This window comes from Rana temporaria, chromosome 3 (genome assembly GCF_905171775.1).
Source record: "Rana temporaria chromosome 3, aRanTem1.1, whole genome shotgun sequence".
NCBI lineage: Eukaryota > Metazoa > Chordata > Amphibia > Anura > Ranidae > Rana > Rana temporaria.
Window position 1 is genome coordinate 317,669,382 of NC_053491.1, and position 22,042 is coordinate 317,691,423.

The 22,042-nt window shown below is 43.5% G+C and overlaps 1 protein-coding gene across 2 annotated transcripts in view; it reads right to left on the bottom strand.

Moving 5' to 3' along the window:
- Nucleotides 1-22,042, bottom strand: part of FCHSD1 (FCH and double SH3 domains 1) — a 135,636-nt gene that overhangs the window by 54,869 nt on the left and 58,725 nt on the right. For both annotated transcript variants that reach the window (XM_040344951.1, XM_040344952.1), the window contains 4 exons: nt 19,977-20,121; nt 17,872-18,008; nt 12,676-12,739; nt 5,311-5,439 (listed from right to left, as the gene is read on the bottom strand). In XM_040344951.1, the coding sequence (XP_040200885.1) occupies nt 5,311-5,439; nt 12,676-12,739; nt 17,872-18,008; nt 19,977-20,121 (475 nt within the window). The remainder of the gene's footprint in view (nt 1-5,310; nt 5,440-12,675; nt 12,740-17,871; nt 18,009-19,976; nt 20,122-22,042) is intronic.

The window sequence follows — 22,042 nt, forward strand, 5'->3', positions numbered from 1 at the left end:
TCCACCTATAGGAAATCATGTCTTGCTATATGAAGCAGTAAATCTCAGTCCTGTAACAGTTTCTATTGACCATAGAGAGGTCTCAGTCTCCTGAGTGTACATCGCTTCAGTGTCAGATGGCTGCAGTACGCAGTACCAACTACAGCCTCTACATGTGATCTAAAATTGACAAATTACGGCACCCTAAACTTGTGTAAAAATACAGAAGTGAATGCAAATTTTTTATCAAACTTCAATGAAAACTGTGCAAGTACACAATTGTAACCTGGTATCAGCCTCCTGCAGTAGCCCTGTACAGCAGCGTTGAGACTGGAAGAGAGAGAAGCTCCAAAATTAGCCAGTCAGGTCATGTGCCCACATGGAACATGCTGACAGGAGGAGAAAGCAGACAAGGAAAAAAGTACGTACATCACTGCGCTGCGTTCAACCTCTCATTATTCAACCTGGAAGTCTAAAGACATAAGAATGGCAAATATTGTGTAGGACAACTCTGGACTGAAGGTATCACAGAAGATTTTTTTATTCCATCTTTTTTTAAATTAACCATTTTCTTTTTTTTACTTTAGTTTGGTTAAGGGAAATCTGCACTAGTTTCCTGGCATGCCAATGCACATTCATTAAATTTAGCACCAAGAGTATGCCAAGAGCTCCAGCTTCATTTTGGCTTTAATGCAGGTCAGTGCCCCAGAAATTACCAAAAGATGGCCAGGCAAATAACTTTTTTCCAAAAATCAGAAATGGCACCTTCTGCATTTGTATTGGTACAACTTTAAATGATTGCACAGAAAGGTTTTTTACCTGAACACATTTTCTGCATTAAAGTAAAAAACAAACATTCTGTGTTCAGATCCCCCTCCCCCTGGCTCTTTCCCATCTCTTTCCTCACTGGACATCTTGTTGCGGTCAGTCAAATCTTGAAAGAGTGGGGGCAGGACTGAGCCAAGTTGTAGTGAATGAACAAAGAGCCTGGCTCGAGACTGTGCCCTCATAGTGAGAGGTCTGCTGTGGGGGAACTCTGAAGGAGGGAGGGGCAAGGAGAGCTGGCTGGGGGACCCCAGAAGGAGTAGCGGGGGTTGAAAGGGTCAGGTTCATCAAGTGCCTGTCTGCCGAAAGTGGTTTAAGTCCTGCAGCAGCATGTGTGCACCTCTTTCCACTGCCATTGCAACTTAAAGGGTCACTAAAGGAAAAAAAATGTTTTGCTGAAATTACTGTTTACAGGGTATAGAGACATAAAAGTTAACTGATTCCTTTTAAAAATGATTAAAAGTAGATAAAAATCAATCATGTAATGTGCCTCTAGTTTCACATTCACTTTTAAACTGGCTTCATGTTTCTGTGAAGTAGAGAGACACAGAACAAAAACAAACAAATCCAGGGCAGTGTTTTGTTTTGTTTTTAAAATGAATCTGATTGGTTCTGGGAAGTTTTAGACACACAGTAATGACAGCTTAGACCAGTGGTGGGCAAACTACGGCCCGCGGGCCGTATACGGCCCGGCGGACCTTTTAATCCGGCCCACGGACAGTTTGTTAAAACAAGGCACTTTTCCCCTGTACGTAAATGTAAGGGAAAGGTGCCAGTAAAAATAGCGGCGATCGGCTCAGGGTCAGAACTGCGCATGCGCAATTCCCGGAAATACCCGAGAAGATCCGATGCTGAGCCGCCGAGCCTACCTCCTGCCCAGCCCACCTGCCCGTGCAGCCAATGCAGTGAGCGCATTTTCCCGCCAGCCTATGAACAGGCAGACAGGATGGAGGAGCCTCTTAGAGAGATCTGAGAGTCACGGTCTGTGAACCGAGCGGCTGCGGAGGGAGCCTGACCAGTCGGGACTGGTGGACTGGATAACAGAGCGCACACACACCCCATCAGAGCAACGGACGGACCCCTGACAGTGCCTGCCCGAGTGAGTGAGTAAAGTGTGTGGAGACTGCTGCCCGCCGTTGACTGTGTGTGAGGGTAAGCAGGGAGACAGCCAGGCTGGAATGATTAATTGATGGTGGAGGGAGGAGGGGGCTCAGGTGGACCTACCACATCAACCTCCACCATCAATAAATCATTCCAGCCTGGCTGCCTCCCTGCTCACCCACACATGGACAGGATACAGGAGATATCAGAGACAACAGACATAGATTGCATACAATGATTTTGTACAATCTCACCACTGCCATTTTTGTCTGTTAACTGCTGCCTGTGCCTGTCTGACAGCACTGTGTGTGGTTGCTATTAAAAATGCTCTAGTTTAGCTCATTTTTTAACAGCATGCATGATGTTTTCAGTTACCTGAACTTGATGTGCTAATTAAAAGAAAACCCATTATTCTGATGAGCAATTAGCTTGTGGATTATCAGTGATTTTAGGTATAATGGTGTTGTTAACCATTACAGGGTTTCTGCTGTCAGACAGGCACAGGCAGCAGTTTCCAGACAGAAATGGCAGTGGTGAGATTGTACAAAATCATTGTATGCAATCTCTGTCTGCTGTCTCCGATATCTCCTGTATCCTGTCCGTGTGAGGGTTTTGTAAAATGACTATTTTTATGCTTTTCTACCTTAAATTTAATTTATATTAATTTACACATACTCTTCCATCTACTCTTGGTCTGGCCCCCGGGTACAATATATTCACCCATTGCGGCCCTCGAGTCAAAAAGTTTGCCCACCCCTGGCTTAGACCACCGTGAGAAAGCTTCCAGTATGATGGTTATAAGGAGCCAGACAAGCAGGAAGTGTGGAGATCACAGCAGAATTACAGCTACTTCAAAGCAAAAACAAACAATGAGGACATGAAACCAGGACTGCAGTAAGGTAAAGGAAGCTATTTAGCTAAAAAAAAAAAATTCCTTTAGTGACCCTTTAAGGGAGAGTGGTTGGGATGGTAGAAGTTATTAAAAACAGTTTACTCACGTGTGTTTATTTTCTTCCAACCTCAAGTGTAAACAAGCCCTATATTGTATCTTTTTCTGCCAACTTAAAGTGATTGTAAACGATCACCTCATAAAACAACCCATTCAGTTTAAAATGGTAATGAATTTTTTTTTTTAAGTGATCACATTCCCTCTGTTCTCAGCTGCATAAGAGCTGGGGAAGGAGAAGCATCAGCACACTGAGCTTGCCAGTGAACGACAGGGGGGCCTGTCAGGATAAGTCTGATCATTGGAGGAGAGTCCACAGCATTCCCACCATAGCTAGAGACCTGACCATGGGTGTGCTATCCTGCTTAGTCTCTGGCCCAGCCTTTTTTTTTTTTAAATGTTTTCTGGTTCCCCAACCCCCTCACCCCCAAAAAACAAACACAAATCTGTAGTTCTTTAGGTGTGCTTGGTTTTCCTGGTAGGGCTTGCTCAGGTCTAGCTATTCAAGGCCGGCTTAGGAGCCGACACTCACACTGGAATGGCATTTTCACAGCAGCTGGACTCCAGCCATCACCTATGATGATCTGAGAACACAAGGAATGCCTATATGTACACAACAAAATAGCTGCCAAAATCACACTGCACTGATTGCAACTGTCAGCCATGTAGTCACACTAATGCACAGAAATCTTCAGAGAATTGCAACATATTCAGGGGAGTCTTCTTGCTAAATTCAATCAGGTCAATAACAGTGTACATAGTATTAAACTCAAAAATGATTGAACAAAAAAAGCGCTATATAAGTTAGTCACTCACTCTGCCAGTGCGCCACTCTAGTGTGAAAGTGCTCGGGCTTTCACACTGGAGTGAATAGAGTGGCTCTTTCAGGGCTCTTTGCAGGCGCTATTTTCAGTGCTATAGCGCCTCAGTGTGATAGGGGTCTAAATGAAATTTGAAGGACACAGCTTAGTTCCTGCTGAATAGAATGCTCCTATGCTAGGATCCTAGGGACACAGAAAATCATTTGGGCCTCAAAAAGATACCTTCAGGTGGCACAAGGTTCATGAACTGTGCAAGTGTTATCTATGCATACACCTGCTGTATGTCCTGAGGGGTTAAAGTGATATTAAATTATTTTTTGTTTAAAAACCTTATACTTACCTGCTCTGTGCAGTGGTTTTGCACAGAGCAGCCCAGAGATTACTCTTTGCAGATTCCTCACCAGCGCACCTGGTCCCTCCCTCCTGCCAAGTGCCTCCACAGCAAGCAGCTTATGGGGACACCCAAGCCGATGCTCTGTGTGCATTCAGCTTGGCCCCACCCGTTCTCTCTCTCCTCATTGGCTCACTGACTGACAGTAGTGGGAGACAATGGTGCCTGCTGCTGTGTCTCAGATAATCAGGAGGGAGTCCTAGACAGCCAAGACTCTCGTGCAACATCGCTGGATCGAGATGGGCTCAGGAAAGTATTGGGGGGCTGCTGCACAGTTTTTTTTTCTTAATTTATAGACTGCATTAAGAATAAAACCTTCTGCCTTCAAAACCACTTTAAGCTAATTTTTTTAAGTACCAAAACATATAATCCACTTTACAAATATAAGATATAGCTGTTTTGGAGACAGGAACTCCTTGGCTGGAGCTTCCATGTAAAAGGAAAAAAAAAAATTGATAGATTATATATGCCCATACATATACACACACTAACCATATGGAAGATTTAAAAAAGAAAAAAAATGTAAATAAGGTGGGGCATAAAGGATAAGCTTCCTTTAATCTACCATTTGTTTAGTATAAAGGGAACTCCAAACAAAATATATAGATAACCCACACAACTGCAAATGTCACCTCCTCTTTGGACTAACGGCACACTTTTACCTGAATCCACCCTGAATGGACTTACAGGAGAGAAAATTTTACAAGTACCTTAAGGTTTACCGGTGAGCATTACCTCCAATATCATTGTATCATCTAGCCCACATGGCATTTGAGTAATTACACTATCTAATAAAAATACATATTACATTTAAAAAGTAAAAACCTAGCCTAAGAGTAAGCCAATATTGTCTGTGCCCATCTCCTCCTGGTTTACGCAACTCCCAACGCCAAGGCTTTACTCGTCATTAAGGTGCAATCACAAGACAGGAGGATAGTGGATGACTGGTTTTTCTGTGGGTATAATCTAGCCCCAATTAAAGAATAACCCATAAGTCAAAGGAATATATAGGAAGTATGTGAGAAAAGTTGACAATTTACAAATGTAATAGCATGTACAGTGTGGAACTGGATATTAAAAACATCTGCAATGTCCAACAGGATTACTTTAAGTAAAAATGTTCTACATTCATGCCAGACATTCCAAAGCATTGCCAAATACATTTCCAAACCACACAATGACCACAATTTATACCACTTTCCTAATATGGGGAAAGTGAAAACGGTCAAGCTGGCCACAGAACTCACCTTCATGGTTTCAGGTAAGTGTGTCAAGTAGTAAAGATCTAGATGGGCATTAGCGGCAGCCAGAGCCAGGAGGTATTCATTCCGTGCGTCTGATAATTGCTGTGTACAGACCACCAGCTGTGTAGAAAACTACAGCAGAGAAAAATGTAATGTTCTCAAGGGGCAATAAACATGAATTCAAACAATGTATGGTAGTGCAGACAGTATGCTTTACAGAAGATTATAATGAACATAATCCCGGCAGCAGTCGAACCCAGATCCTTCTAATCCTGAATTACTGGTATAGTTAAGGGAAACAATTTGTGGTAAAAGCTGGTTCCACCCTATTGGAAATATATCCTCATTTACCCAACAGGAGCATGGGAATGTTTTTGAATAATACTTGAGAATCCAGTTAGTATCCCTAGAGGGGTCACTGGTAAAATTTCTGCACACTTTGGAGTTTTGGCTGTGTCTACATAAGATATCAGTCACAAACTTGATTCAAAGGCAGATACAGTGTTTGGCACATACTAAGAGCTCATTTAGAATGAAGAGTAGATATTTCAATCCACTCTCCAAGATCCACATAGATTTGTGGCTCATTCATAAAATGCAGGCCAAGGTGTGTAACCTGCAATGCTAGATTTTTTCAGGACCCGGCAGCTTCCCTCCAAGTCAAAGACTATTTCTGCAAGTAAATAGATTATAGAAAAATACACTTAACCTAGTTTGAAAACAACTTCATTAAAAGCTAAATGTTGGGCAAAAAAAAAAAAGTTAAAAAACGTAATCGTTCTTTAAAAGTCACAAACAATATGTACTTTGTGGGCACCAAATGCCTTTTCAGACCCAGAGATGTGGTCTTAAAAATCGTAGTGGCATAAATTTATGTGCTGTGCAGACATCCACCAACCCACCCCAAGCTCTGAGAAAAACTAAGGAGGGTAGGGTGGGCAGATCTAAGACCAGTCGCCCTGCACAAGAGAGGAGCAGTGACCCATCTCAATAGGAAACTGCTGCACAGAGGCAAAGTATGGTAACTGTTTCATGCTGGATTATTGCACAGAACTAGAACAAAAATACACAAAAAAGGCATCAAGATGCAAGAAAAAAAAGAGATTTTTAATACAGCTTACCTGTAAAATCTTTTTCTTGGAGTACATCACGGGACACAGAGCGGCATTCATTACTATATGGGTTATATGGAGTACCTTCAGGTGATAGACACTGGCAATCTCAAACAGGAAGTGCCCCTCCCTATATAACCCCCTCCCATAGGAGGAGTACCTCAGTTTTGTAGCAAGCAGTATGCCTCCCAAAATGGTCCTCAAAAAAGAGGGGTGGGAGCTCTGTGTCCCGTGATGTACTCCAAGAAAAAGATTTTATAGGTAAGCTGTATTAAAAATCTCTTTTTCTTTATCGTTACATCACGGGACACAGAGCGGCATTCATTACTATATGGGATGTCCCAAAGCAATGCTTACAATGAGGGGAGGGAGAACATCTTCAAGACAAAAGGATTTAATTTAGAGATATATTCAAATCATAATAAATCCAACTTAGTTGAGAAAAATAATCTTAAATTTTAAATTTAACTCAAAAAAGAGGAGCCCCCGGAATCCGAGGGTCTCAAACTGCAGCCTGCAGCACTGCCTGCCCGAAGGCAGTATCAGTATTCCTTCTTACGTCCAACTTGTAGAATTTTGTAAACGTGTGGACAGAAGACCAGGTTGCCGCCTTGCAAACTTGAGCCATAGAGATCTGGTGGTGTGCTGCCCAGGAGGCGCCCATGGCTCTAGTAGAATGAGCCTTTAATGATACTGGAGGAGGCAACCCTTTTAAGCCGTAGGCCTGAGTGATTAATTGCTTAATCCACCTAGAAATGGTGGACTTTGCAGCTGCCTGCCCCTTCTTGGGCCCATCCGGTAGAATGAACAGCACATCTGTTTTCCGGATCTTCTTTGTAGCTTTAAGATAGGCCTTCATGGCCCTGACAATATCCAAGGTATGCAGCAACCCTTCCTTTCTGGAAGTAGGTTTAGGGAAGAAGGATGGTAATACCAAATCCTGGTTCAAATGAAAACTGGATATGACCTTCGGTAGGAAGGAAGGATGAGGGCGGAGAACGACCCTGTCCTTATGAAAAATAAGATATGGTTCCTTACAGGATAAGGCCGCTAGCTCCGAAACTCTTCTTGCGGAAACTATGGCAACCAAAAATACTAACTTCCTTGTCAGTAGAACCAAAGGAATTTCAGCCAACGGCTCAAACGGTTGTTTCTGTAAACTTGACAGAACAAGATTTAAATCCCACGGACAAAGCGGGGATTTAACTGGAGGTTTAATACGCAAGACCCCTTGAAGGAAGGTCTTAACCAGCGAGTGGGTGGCCAGCGGCCGCTGAAACCACACTGACAGGGCAGAAATCTGTCCTTTGATTGTGCTTAATGCCAATCCCTTATCCACTCCCAGCTGGAGAAAACGTAATACTCTATCGATGGTATATTTGCGAGAAAGCCATCGCTTGGACTCACACCAGCCTACATAGGCCTTCCAGACCCTGTAATAAATTACCCTAGAGACCGGTTTCCTGGCTCTGATTAGGGTAGAGATTACTTTCTGAGACAGACCTCTACCCCTGAGAATCAGGGATTCAGCCTCCAGGCCGTCAAATTTAGATGCCGTAAGGCAGGGTGGAGGATCGGACCTTGCGATAGCAGGTCTGGCCGTAGAGGAAGAGTCCAAGGGTCTCCCACTACCATCTTCAGGATTAGTGAATACCATGCCCTTCTGGGCCATGCTGGAGCTACCAGGATGACTGGTATGTGCTCCACCCTGATCCTGCGCAGCAGGCGGGGTAGTAACTGGAGCGGGGGAAACGCATAAAGAAGTCTGAACTGATGCCAAGGGCAAACCAGCGCATCGGTTCCGCAGGCCATCGGATCCCTTGAGCGGGATATGAACCTGTCTAGTTTCTTGTTGAGTCTCGATGCCATGATATCCACGTCCGGTACTCCCCATCTTTGGCAGAGTGCTTGAAAGACTTGTGGATGCAGAGACCATTCCCCCGGCCATAGAGTCTGGCGGCTTAAGAAGTCCGCCTGAAAGTTGTCCACTCCTGGAATAAATATTGCCGATATGCAGGGCACATGAGCCTCTGCCCATAGGAGAATCAAGCTCACCTCTCTCTGAGCGGCTTGACTCCTGGTTCCCCCTTGGTGATTTATGTATGCCACGGCCGTGGCATTGTCTGATTGAATTCTCACCGGGAACCCCTGCAATTTTGACGTCCAAGCCCTGAGGGCTAGTCGAGCAGCTCTGAGCTCCAAGATGTTGATGGGCAACTGCTTCTCTGGCTTTGCCCAAGTACCTTGGCGAGTGCAACCATCCAAAATTGCTCCCCAGCCCGTCAGGCTGGCGTCTGTGGTCACTATCTTCCAAGCCACTGGGCTGAAAGACTTCCCCTTCAGTAGATTCTGAGGGTCTAACCACCAACACAGACTTTGTCGGACTCTTGATGAGAGCGGCAACGGGATATCCAAGGCCTGTGGCCTCCTGCTCCATGCTGACAGGATGGCTGCCTGTAGGATGCGAGTGTGGCTCTGGGCGTATGGTACCGCCTCGAATGTGGCCACCATCTTGCCTAGTAACCTCATACATAGGCGAATAGTCGGTTCTTTCTTGCTTAGAACCAGTAGGATTAATTCCTTGATGGCTTTTACCTTCCTCAGAGGTAGGAACACTCTTTGTTGTTCTGTGTCTAATCTCATGCCGAGATATTCCAACTGCCTTGTGGGCTGGAAAGCTGACTTCTCTCGATTTAGGACCCAGCCGAACCTCTCGAGGTATTGGACCGTGAGGGCCACTGCTCGCTCCAAGCCGGGAGACGAGTGGTCTATGACTAGGAGGTCGTCCAGGTATGCTAGGATCGTGACCCCTTGGATCCTTAGCTTGGCTAGGATCGGAGCTAGGACCTTCGTGAACACCCGGGGGGCCGTAGCCAACCCGAAGGGAAGCGCCACGAATTGGAAGTGACGCGAAGCCACCATGAAGCGTAGATATCTTTGATGTGGCTGATAAATTGGAACATGAAGGTAGGCATCCTTTATGTCTATGGACGCCATGAAGTCGTCCTTTTGGAGTGTGGCAGCTGCTGACCGCACGGATTCCATCCGAAATGAGCGGATCTTTAGATATGCATTTACCATCTTTAGGTCCAAAATTGGCCTGACATCTCCATTGGACTTTGGGATGATGAATAGGTTGGAGTAGAAACCCAGCCCCTGTTCCAGGACTGGTACCTCTACTATTACTTCCTGGGAAAGTAGATGATCTAATGCCGATCTTAATGCGGCTCCCTTTTCCGGATCGTTTGGAATCCTCGACTCCTGGAAATGAGGAGGAGGAAACCTTAGGAAATCTAATTTGTAGCCTGTGGCCACGGAAGACCGTACCCACTCGTCGGGAATGCTGGCTTCCCAAATCTCTGAAAAGAGTCGCAGCCTTCCCCCCACCTTCGTGGGTGGGGGCGCCCCTTCATAAGGTTGGCTTGGGGGCTGGTTTTGCTGGTTTGCGAAACCACTGCCTTTTGCCTCTAACAGCCTGTCCTTGTGATTTGCTGTTGAAGCCGAAGTTTGCTTTTGCAGGAGGCCGTCGATACTGCTTGGCATTAGAGGGCCCCTGCCCAGGGGAATACTGTCGTTTAAACGCAGGCCCCTGAACCTTCTTCTTAGTTGGCAAGAGAGTACTCTTGCCGTTTGAAATGGTCTGAATGTATTTATCTAGGTCTTCTCCGAAGAGTCGTCCTCCATGGAAGGGGAACCCTACCAGGAGCTTCTTGCATGGGGGCTCAGCCTCCCAGCTTTTTAACCATAAGAGTCTTCTCATATGGATAAGGGATAACGATAAACGTGACGCTTGCTGGATAGAATCCTTGATTGCGTCTACCGTAAAACATATGGCCTTAGGGACATCCGAAAATTCTTCTGCCTGCTGGGCAGGAATAAGTTTAAGCATCTGCTTAAATTGATCCGATAATGCTTGAGCGACCCCAATCGCAGCCACAGCTGGCTGTACTACTGCCCCTGCAGTAGTGAAGGAGTTCTTAAGTAGTGCTTCCAAGCGCTTATCAACTGGATCCTTGAACACCTGTATGTTTTCTACAGGGCATGTTAACGATTTGTTAACACATGAGATGGCTGCGTCCACTGCAGGAGTAGCCCATTTTTTGGAAAATTTATCTTCCATAGGATATAGGACAGAGAATCTTTTAGGTGGTAAGAAGATCTTATCTGGCTTGTTCCAATCTTGGAACAAAACTCCCTCTAATAGAGGATGGATCGGAAACACAGCATTGCTTTGAGGCGCCCTCAGTGAGCCCAAAGCTGAAACCGTCGATACCTGGAGATCTGGTACTGGCAAGTTGAATGCCCTATGGACCAAGTCCGACAATCCTTGAATCCACCAGCTCTCCCTCAGGGAGACTGCCCCAGACTCCTCTGTATCCGGATCTTCGATCCCTGAACCTACTTGGTCCTTGTCCAAGAGGTCGTCCAATTCCCCTGAGGAAAGGACCTCCTCTTCTGAGGGTCCGCGCTCGGGCGACGGAGATCTATTCCGCTTACTGCCCCGCATAGCTGCGGCTATCATTTTACCCATGCTTTTCTGCATCTCTTTTAAAGAGGTGAGTAATACCTCCTCCGTGACCATCTTAGGGTTGGACTGACCCGCGTCAGCTCCAGCCCCAGATCCCGATGGCCCCAAGGCTCCCTGTGGGGAAAGCAGCGGCATCTTTTTTTTTTTTTTCAAATCTAGGAAAGAAAAAACATTCTGTCCCCCTGAGTAGTATTGCAAGAAAAACTATGAGATGGAAAAGAAACAGCCTATTCCTAGGCTTGAAAACAGTCTTCTGAAGACTGTAATATTCTTTCTGGCCACTGTGTGTCCTTGGCGCCCCGTGCTGCCGCTCTGGTCTTTCCTCCCCAGTTCCAAAGTAATGAATGAATGAGCTGTCTGGAACACATAAGGAAGGGCCGCCCCTTCCTTAAGCCACTGGCCCGCCCTTCCCCCCCAGCTAAACGGCGCCAATTGCGCCTATAATACGTGAACGCGCGCCGTGCGCGCGCCCGCCGACAGGGGGGGGGGGGTGGGAGGAAGGGACCTCTCTGCTCCAGCAAACTGCAGCCTGCAGCCTGAAACACACGAGGAGGTCAGCGTTTTGCAGGCTCTGAGGAGGAAGACTGAATGGAGCATCGCCTGGAGGCTTGCAGGTCAGCACAGCTCTCTGACACACACATACACTTTATACACAGGCCCCACTCAATGCTTTTCCAACACTACAAGGGAGGTCACATCTTATGGGGAATAATACATATAGAGCCATCCTATCTTTATGATATGTGACTAGTTTGCCAGATGCAGTGCATAACTTTAGGCATGTCCCCTGTGACCCCCCAGAAAAAACCTGCTAAGAACCAAGTTCCGCAAGTTTTCCCCTCACTTACCTGCTCCATGCCGCAGGACTTTGCCAAGCAAGAGGCCCAATCTTCCCCCATCTCTGTGGGGATGTCTAGACCTTCAGGTCCTGGGTTCCTATGAAGGATCCACTGTCCTGGGCCCATATAGCACCCTGGCAACAGAAAACATTAGGCACCCAAAGGATTTCTAAGTTCTGGGCCCAGGGTCCAGCTCTCTAAAAAGAAAAGCATTATGGGCTATACCCCAAGGGTTTGGGGTCCGGTTACTGACCACTTTAGCGCTGAGGCTTTTTTGGACAGAACCGGTTAGCTCACCTAATCCCAAGGATGCGGAGGCAAGCTAAACCATGACTAACACCTAAGACACTGGCGTAAAAACTGAGGTACTCCTCCTATGGGAGGGGGTTATATAGGGAGGGGCACTTCCTGTTTGAGATTGCCAGTGTCTATCACCTGAAGGTACTCCATATAACCCATATAGTAATGAATGCCGCTCTGTGTCCCGTGATGTAACGATAAAGAAATACACATGCATCTTGTATTTGGATTTTTGTAGCTTGAATTTTAGAAAAGTTTAAGAAAAACTTTCCATGTTTATCAACCAACCCAGTTAGATTATAATTTAATGGAATTGTGAAAAACTTTTTTGGGGAAACAAATCCTTATTCGAGCCAAAAACAATTGGACAATAGGTTTTAAGCATAACAAGTTGTTAAACAGATATCAGTACCGGATGAAAACATTTACCAACGGTTTATTGTACATTTGAGGACTTTGGCACAACTCCAGACCTTAATTTGTCTGGTAGTTCACTCAGGTCTTTAAGATGAAAGTTGTTAGAGAAGCCAATACATTCAACTCTAGTCTACTGCCAGGAAACCATTTCTCGATGTGATAATATTCATACCTTGGCACGGAGCTTTTGCAGGTTGGCCTTGGAATGAAAGATGCTGTGATCACTCTTCTTTAACCTAAAGATAAAACAAGAATTAAAATTAAAATTTTTCTATCCTTCCCAATTAATGGTCACTGGATCCATTTGATTACCAAAATGAGTCAACATATCTGGTCTGAAGGTAGATACAGGGCACAAGAAAATGGTTATCCAGTAAAAAAACAAACCTTGGGATGTGCATTTGTTCACCCAAGATACACCACATTCTAGGTGGTTTCCCAGTCACTGCAAACAAGGCAATGGGGATGCAGAGTAATTGCTCTGTCTTACCATAGACACAGTGAACAGCAATCAAATACAAAACAAAAAGTCAACATGCAAGACTGATGCAACACGGGTGCCCCTTGCCCCTATACAACAGCCAGTACTCTACAGCAGTGGTCATCAACCCTGTCCTGCAGGGCCCACTAACAGGCCAGGTTTGCAAGATAACTGAAATACATCACAGCGGATATCATTTGCTCCTCAGTGATTGTAGTATTCTAGTCTGCATCTCCCCAAGGTAATACATTAAACCTGGCCTGTTAGTGGGCCCTGCAGGACAGGGTTGATGACCACTGCTCTACAGTATACACCTTGGAGACCGCTGCAGAGCAGTGTAAAAATGTTTGTATCATTTGACAATTCCAACCTATGTAAACCTTAAACCTGCTTTGAGAAATGAAGTATTTACATTTTTTATCTATGCAAGAAGATCTTTTTTAACCATAGATTTTTATTGATTTTCACTGTTTACATTACAATGTAGGTTGCCTTTCTTACATTATATTAATTATACAAAAATGTTATCACAAGAAAGGATTTCAAGGTTTAAGCATAGCTACCTACATGCAGACCTCCTATAATACAATAGAATATGGCTTCGCTAGGAGATGAAACCTGTCACCCCGTCTGGGTTCACACTGAGCAGGCTTTAGGTTATGTATTAGTAAGAGGCCCGCCCTGACCCCTGATGAAGGTCTTTGGAGCTCTGTCACTTTGTTGCTGCTTGATAGTACTTATTGATAAACACAAACTTTTGCTATGGGTGTAGAGCTATACACATATTCTAGCAATTCTTAGGTCATAATTATACCAAAGCTTCTAGAAGTCAGGGATATTAATCAGTACTACCACTAGAGGGAGAACATTTTATATATTTATATAAGTTATCAACATTCTCAGGATGTACAAATCAATCATATGTGAAGAGGCTTTTGATGAGTTTCTCTAGATATCCCAATATTTATGGAATACCATGACTCTCCCCTCCTTGTATACATTTTTTTTGTCTACTACGTCCTCAATTTTTGGGGATGTCTTAGAGCACCATTCTTTTTCTAGAGTGATACGTGTGGCAAATAGGATATGAATGACCACTTTCCTCATTAGAGGAGGGAACTGCTCAATAACTAGACTCAGTAGGGCTAAAGATGGGGTTAAGGCGCACTTGTGCCCTGTAATTTCTTGGAGAAGACGAGACCTCTTTCCAGAGAGGACGTATCTCTGCACAGCTCCAGAGCATATGACAGATTGCCAGTACAATAGCAATCCCGCCAGCACAATGGTGAGCTATTTGGGTCCATTTTGTTTATGCGTAAAAGGTGTGAGATGGCACCTGTGAAATATTTTTTCTGCATTGTCCCAGTGATCTACACAAGCTGAGGATTTACTACTATATTGTATTGCCATCTGCCATTGGCGTAGTGTCAATTCTGTTTGTAGTTTTTGTTCCCATTTAACCATGTTAGCTAGTTTTAGTTTGCATGTAAGAAGAAGCAGACTTGTAAAATAAATGAATCCCTTTATATTGGTATTTGTTCCTTAAATTGTTCCATAATGCTAGAGGAAATTCTATGGGATGGACTTGATTCAAAGCTTTGTAGTGCTTTATTTGGTGAATGTTGTACCTGTCCAGTGCATCCAGTTCTGTTATATCAGCTGTGGAGAAATGTGCCCCATTTTTTCCCAGGGTTGAGTGCATAGTCCCGGGATTAGGTATTCATATGATGCTAAGGGTATTGTTGGTCTGCAAACTGGTGTGTCAGCAAATTTGTGTCTCATCAGTGAAGACCACACTGCCATAGTCACTTGAATGGTCGGGAAAGGAGGGATTGATGGGCTATGGTGCAGACTGGCCACCATTGCTAGTGCAGGGAGGTTATGACCTGGTGTAACCGCTTTCCAGTTCAGCCCACCTATTGTCTGCTTGGCAAGAGAACCAGTACTTCACTTGATCGAGTACTGCGTCTTTGTAGAATTCTTGCGCATTAGGAAGACCCACACCCCCAAGTTGTTTAAATTTATACAGATTTGTTAGTGCAATTCTGTTTTTACCCCTGCCCATATGTATTTCCGCAGGCATATCCTTAACTGTGTGAAAAACATCTGAGATAGGAATGTGCAGAGTCCTAAAATACTATTAGGGCAAAACTTGCATTTGGTATGCAGAAATTTTTCCAAGCCATGTCAGGTGAAGTTGGCTGATCTGGTGTAGTGTCTCTTCCACTTTAGTAAGCAGAAGAGGGTAGTTATTGGGGGTATATTCTAGAGGAAGATGAGGTTAGCTGTATAACAAGGTAGGTAATCGAACAGGGACTCCCAATTGCAGGGGAACTTCTAGTTTGCTGACCATTTCCTCTTATGTTTAGAGTAAGGGCATAGCATTTAGTTGTGTTGACTTTATTGAAGGAGACCTCTCCAAATTTGTTAAGTAAGGATTGTACTGCAGGAATATAAGATTCTGGTTTGGGTATGGTTAGAACGATATCTGTGAATAGTCCCATTTTGATACCTTGTACTGCCTCACTGGATTTTATGTATTCTGCTAGTTATTCTATAACCAGGGAGAAAATTATTGGGGACAATGGGCATCCTTGACGGGTCCCATTTGAAAGCACAAATGGGTCAGAGTAAGCTGAGGGTATTGACTCGGGCAGTAGGGTTGAAATATAGTGACATGGATGAGACCAGATATACCAAATTTTTGTTGAAGACCTTTTCTGCATCTAGGGCTAGGAAGACTAGGTTCCTTTGGTCACTTCTGCGAATCACAGTAGGTTTAGCATTCTAGTCCTGTCAGGCGCCCGTCTGCCATTTACAAAGCCAACTTGGATCAGACCTATGAGAGATGGTGTAATTTCCATTGATCTGTTGGCTAGAATTTTGGTGTATATTTTAAGATCCGCACTCAATAGTGAAATGGGCCTGAAATTCTGGGGAAGTTTCGGGTCTTTGCCTGGTTTGGGCAGAGATACTGACTGCTTGGAGCATTTCACTTGGGAAGGAGCCAGACACAGCTGCTGTATTGAAGACTTCAACTAGTTTAGGGGTAAGGAGTATAGTAAAAGCCTTAAAGTATTCAGCAGAAAATCAATCCGCTCCGGGTGATTTGTGTATAGGGAGTGTTTTTAGAACTGCTACTTCTGCATTGGTAATGGGGGAATTCTGTTTCTGGAGTGTGGTGTCATCGAGGGCAGTTGGATTTCCTGGAGGAAATGGGTCTTTGTTAAGATTGTAGAAGGAGCAATAGTAATCTTTAAATGCGTTGGCTGTGTCTTTTGGCTTGAGTGGCGTTAGTTTGATAGTGTATTATCCGAGTAAGGTTTGAACGTGCTTGTGGCTTTTTGAGCTAGGATGCTAGTTTTCCTGCCCTGTTGTGAATAGAATGACATTTTCAGTCTTTTAAGATGCGTCATAGTCCGCCCTCAGCTCCTGCCGTAGATCCTCTCATCAAGAGGCAATGCTTTTTAGTATTTGGGTAGAAGAGGAGTTGAATTTTTGTGTTGAGCTTCTATGCAATAAGATCTTAATATGAATGTATTCATGTATATAAGCGCAAGTTCATACTACAATTTCTGCACTCCTAGTACATTTCTGCATGCGCATTTTTGATGTGCTCCAATGCACTTTCCCCTTATGTTTCTTCATTACAATTAGACATGTGCATTCCGGTGCGTTTTCATGCATTTTGCCATGTTCCAGATGTGTTGCATACGGAAAAAAAAGCAGCATGTTCTACTTGTGTTGCCTGTACTGGTATGTACTAGGGCCTGTAATCCATGTTAAACACAGTCAATGTATTTTTTTTATGCAGAATAAAAATGCACTGGTCTGAATTTGGTAAACCTTGTTTATATGTACGGTATATAGTTGCAAGATCTATATATTACATATACAGGCTTCTTTTGGTATATTGCTCCACTTTTCAGAGAAAGTCTGCGAGATAGGGATTAAACAATAGACTCTGCAACCACTAATGATTGGTACAGAAATTATGCATTATAGACTGCCCAGAATGGGAGCAGCAGCTTTCACTTTTAATTTCAGGCAGTTTTTTTTATTTATGTTTTTATGCAATTTCGAGTACTGTGACTTGGCTTCTGCAAGTCCAAAGATTGCTTCAAGAGAAGTGAGAATGATAATGATGGGGGCACTTTAAATATGCAAAGATCCCCCTCATAAATGTCTGAGGGCTGCCTCTGCTTTCTTAGATATCCGACACCAACAGCAACTTCCCTCCTTATCTCTGAAGCCTCAGGATATGGCTTATACATTTCTATGTAAAAGGAAAGGATACAAAAACAGGCTGAAGATCTAGTACTTAATTCCAGTCAAAACCCAAGCCTAAATCTACTCCCACACCCATTCTAAGCCTATTCCATTTACCCTCTACAAGAAAACGCCTACACTTACTATTCTTAAGTCACTCTGGTCCGGTCACATGATCTCTCCAGCAGCTTCATTGTAGAGGAGAGAGCAGAGACCATGGCTGCAGAACCTATGCAATGTCACCCAGAGGTTTACTATGGGGCAACCATCCTCTACAGAGCCTGAACATGTGACCAGACTGAAGCGGCTTTAGAATAGGCAAGTATAGGCATCTTTCCTTTTACAGTGTCAATAGAATAGGCTGAAATAGGGGTGGGCATAGATTAAGGCTGACTTCAGGTTTGACTAAAATTACACTTTGTTATCCACCAAAGCCATTAGACATTATCTACTACATTATCAAATAAACACAACTAAGATCTAAAGACCCCGGCATTACTTACAAATATGGTAAAGAGTGTTTGGCTGGACCTTGCTACCCAATTTGGCCAGTTTGCAGCCCTATAAAGAATTCTACTCCCCAATATGCCCTTCCATCCAATGTCTAAAAGGTCTCACCTGGTCTCAGTGTCAGCTGCCTTCTCTTTAGCCACCTCGCTGACACGCTCCATTTGGACATAGCGTTTCTTGGTTTTGCTGACTTCTTTCACAGTTTCCAGTAATTCATTCTGTACTTTCACAAGCTGCTCAATACTCTGCAATCACCACAATACATATTAGAAGCCATGTACAAGAAACCTAGCTGTTTCCTACTTGCTGAAGTTCAAATATACCAGGTTTTAAGCTTTTCAGTCAAATGTAGAAAAAAAAAAATCCAAAAGTTAAACTATAAAATCTACAAAATAGAATGCAATGATTTGCAAATCCCATACCCATGTTTTATTCACAATCGGAAATAGAAAACAAATCAATTTTAAACTTAAATTTAACAGACAGGGCAACAAAAATCTTGCAGCGTGGTACCAACACGGAAGAGCTAAAGAACTTTTTGCAACTAATTAGGTTAAAAGGCAACATGCGAACATGACTAGGTATAAAAAGGGCACCTGAGAGTCAGAATGGCTCAGAAGTGATGATCAGAGGTTAACCAATCTGAAAAGCAACATCTAAAAATTGTTGAATTTCAGAATAATGTTCCTCAACATAAAGAGAGGACTTACAATCTACAGTACAGAATAGCCAAAGATTTCAAGAAGTGGAGAAACCTTGTCAAGGGACAAGGCCGAAATGCAATACTGGATACCTGTGATCTTTGAGCCTTCAGGATGGCGTTGCCCTAACAGGAATGATTCTGTGATGGACATCACTGCATGGACTCAGGAATACTTGCCTGTAGTGTCAGTTTAAAAATCACAGTAAAGCTCTACCCTGCAAAGAAGCCAGATCTGAACATGGTTTGGAAATGCTGCCATTTTCTTTGGGCCAAATTTCATTTAATATGGTGTGTTGCAAAGTGACAAAATAGTTCTGTGGTCAGAGGAATAAAATCTAAAATTAGCAACCACGGGCGCCACATCCTCCAGACTAAAGAAGAGAGGGACCTTCTGGCTAGTTATCAGCGCTCAGTTCAAAAGCTTACATTGGAGTTCGTCAGTGGGTATGAAATGGGCAGCTTGCACATCTGGAAAGGCCCTGTCAATGCTAAAAGATGTAACCAGGTTTTAGAGCAGCATATGCTCACATCTAGATGGCATATTTTCTCAGGGGAGTCATTGCATATTTCAGCAGAACAATGCAAAACTACATACTGCATCTGTAACATCAATGTAGTAGACAAATCTGGGTTCCTAACTGGCCTGCCTGCAGTACAGACCTTTCACCAATTGAAAATGCACTATATTACCAAAAGTATTGCGACACCCTCCTTTACATGCACATTGTACTTTACCGGCATCCCAGTCTCAGTGCGCAAGGGTTCAATATTGAGTTGGCCTACCCTTTGCAGCTATAACAGCTTCAACTCTTCTGGGAAGGCTGTCCACAAGGTTTAGGAGTGTATGGGAATGATTGATCATTCTTCCAGAAGCACACTCGTCCACGGGGGAATTATGGTGTGTGGTGGTTTTTCAGGGGTTGGGCCTCTTAGTTCCAGTGAAAAGAACACTTAAGGCTCCGGCATATCAAGACAATTTGGACAATTTCATGCTCCCAACTTTGTGGAAACAGCCCCTTCCTGTTCCAACATGACTGCGCACCAGTGCACAAAGCGAGGTCAATAAAGACATTGGTGAAAGAGTTTGGGGTGGAGGAACTTGACTGACCTGCACAGAGTCCTAACCTCAACCCGATAAAACACCTTTGGAATGAATTAGAGTGGATACGGGCGAGCCAGGCCTTCTTGTCTACATCAGTGTCTGTCCTCGCTTCTGGAAGAATGGTCAAACATTCCCATAGACACTCCTAAACCTCATGGACAGACTTCCCAGAAGAGTTGAAGCTGTTATAGCTGCAAAGAGTGGGCCAACTCAATATAGTGTACATGGCACATATTGAAAGGAAAAATACAAGACCCAGGACTATTGAGCAATTATCCTATATCTTTTTACATTATATGGTATGTCCCAAAAACAAAAAATGAAAATCTGATTACCATTCAATATACGACCTTATTTTGCTTTGAAGTAGTTAATCACTTTGAGAAAAAGAAGCAATATTTAGTTTACCTTCTTCAGGAGCTGTTCTTTTGCCGTTCGAACAGTTTTAGCCGCTTCAGCAGTGACATTTTTATAATTGTCAGCTGCAGTGACTCGTGTCTGTCCAATAAAAACAGTCCCCTCCATCATAGACTTCCACACAGAGAAAACACTCCTACACAGGAGAGAGAGAACACACACAAGTATAAACTAGATAACAAGGAAACATGCTTCAAGAACTGAGATGCATAAAATAAAGTACTGAAATTACCATACTGCTTTTTAGGTTAAAAAAACTATTAAAGTGACCCCGCCACGAGAAGTGCAGTAACTGCCTTTAAAAATTGCTTGTTGCCTGGCTGCGATACAGAAAATGCATGCTGTCAATGTGTGTTGAAATTCCTTGTCTGCTTGTTCCAGGTCAAGGATATAAAAAGCACTGGTTCATCAGAATGACAGCCAAGCAACTAGCAGTTTATGGGAATGGGAGCAATGCCAGTCAATATATTTCCCCTAAGTTTACTTTTATTAATATGAACATATAACCAATAAAATATCTTGGGCTTATTCCTGAGTGAACTCTTCACTACATTGTGCCAATAGCTCATCTTACATTGAAGCTTCTACTTTAGCAGGGCAGCCTATTGAGCTGATACAAGAGGACACGGGGCAGCTCTAATTGTCATTTCTGTTGTGTTCTTTCACATGGGTTGCTTTTCTGAACCAGAAAATTTTGAACACATTTTTTTTTTGCTATAAGCCAAAAAACAAAATAGAGATTACATCAGTTTATAATAGTTTTCCTTTTTTTTTACCAAAAATATCGCAATAAGTACATTGATTGGTTTACACAAGTTATAGCGTCTAAAAAACGGGGGATAGATTTATGGCTTCTTTTTTTATAGTAATCGTGATCTGTGATTTTACACGGTCTGATACGTTTTTGGGACCATTGACATTTATACAGCGATCAGTGCTATAAAAATGAACTGATTACTGTGTAAATGTCACTGGAAGGAAAGCGGCCAACACTATGGGGTAATCAAGGGGTCAAGTGTTCCCTAGGGAGGTGTTTTTTAGCTGTGGGGGAGGTGTAGTGACTGGGGGAGGAGACAGATCGCTGTTCCTAATCACAGATCTGTCTATCCTCCCCTGACAGAACGGGGGTCTGTTTACAGAGTTCCACGTTCTGTCTCTGGAGCAATCCTGAGAGACAGAACGGACATGGACATCTCAGCCACTGGTATAATGTCGCACGCGCCCCCTAGTGGTCTTTAAGCGGCTGACTTACAACGGCGATTCATCCGGGAGTGCCAAGCTGCCACAGTACAAATGCAGCGGCTGGTCTTTAAGTGGTTAAAGAGGAACTGCAGTCTGCTCACATAATTTGTAATAACAGCTTTGCCATTCTGAAGCTTCTTTCCAACCACTTTGCATATTTCATATATACACCAATTCTGTGCTTGCCAAATATGCTGCAGAAATCTCCCTCCACCGAGTCTGGCTGCAACTATTTTAACTGTGGGCAGCTGAAGCCGCTACCTGTTCACACCTGGATTTACAGACACACAGAGGCACATCTCCAGTTCTGATTGGCCCTCTTATGACTCATCCCCCCTCCCTTCCTGGTAAACTCTCATGAGAGTGCGCAACGGAGTTGTGCATGATGTCATAAGCCTAGAAACAGGAAGTGGGCTGTATAAGGTATTTACTGGCAGAAAAAAAATCTTACTATCCAAAGTTAAAACAGCAGATTTAATAAATAGATGAAAAAATTACTGAAGTTCCGCTTTAATTACAGTTTATAAATTGACTTTTCCCTCAATCTTCAAAATCTATAATGTGTTCTATTACAACTGTATCCTCTAGGGATCCTGGTGCTGCCAACAAAAAAAAAAAAAAAAAACGTTACTGCTTCTTCGTTTGTTCTAGCCCCAATTTAATGATATCATGTCTTCGCTTTTCAAATCAGTCAGTTCTGGCAGCTTATATAAAAAAAGAAACCACAGCGGAAGAGCACATTTCATAGATGACAGCAGACTCCAATGTGTGGCTCAGCTGCAGTTTCCTCCATGGGATCCTCAGCAGCACAACCT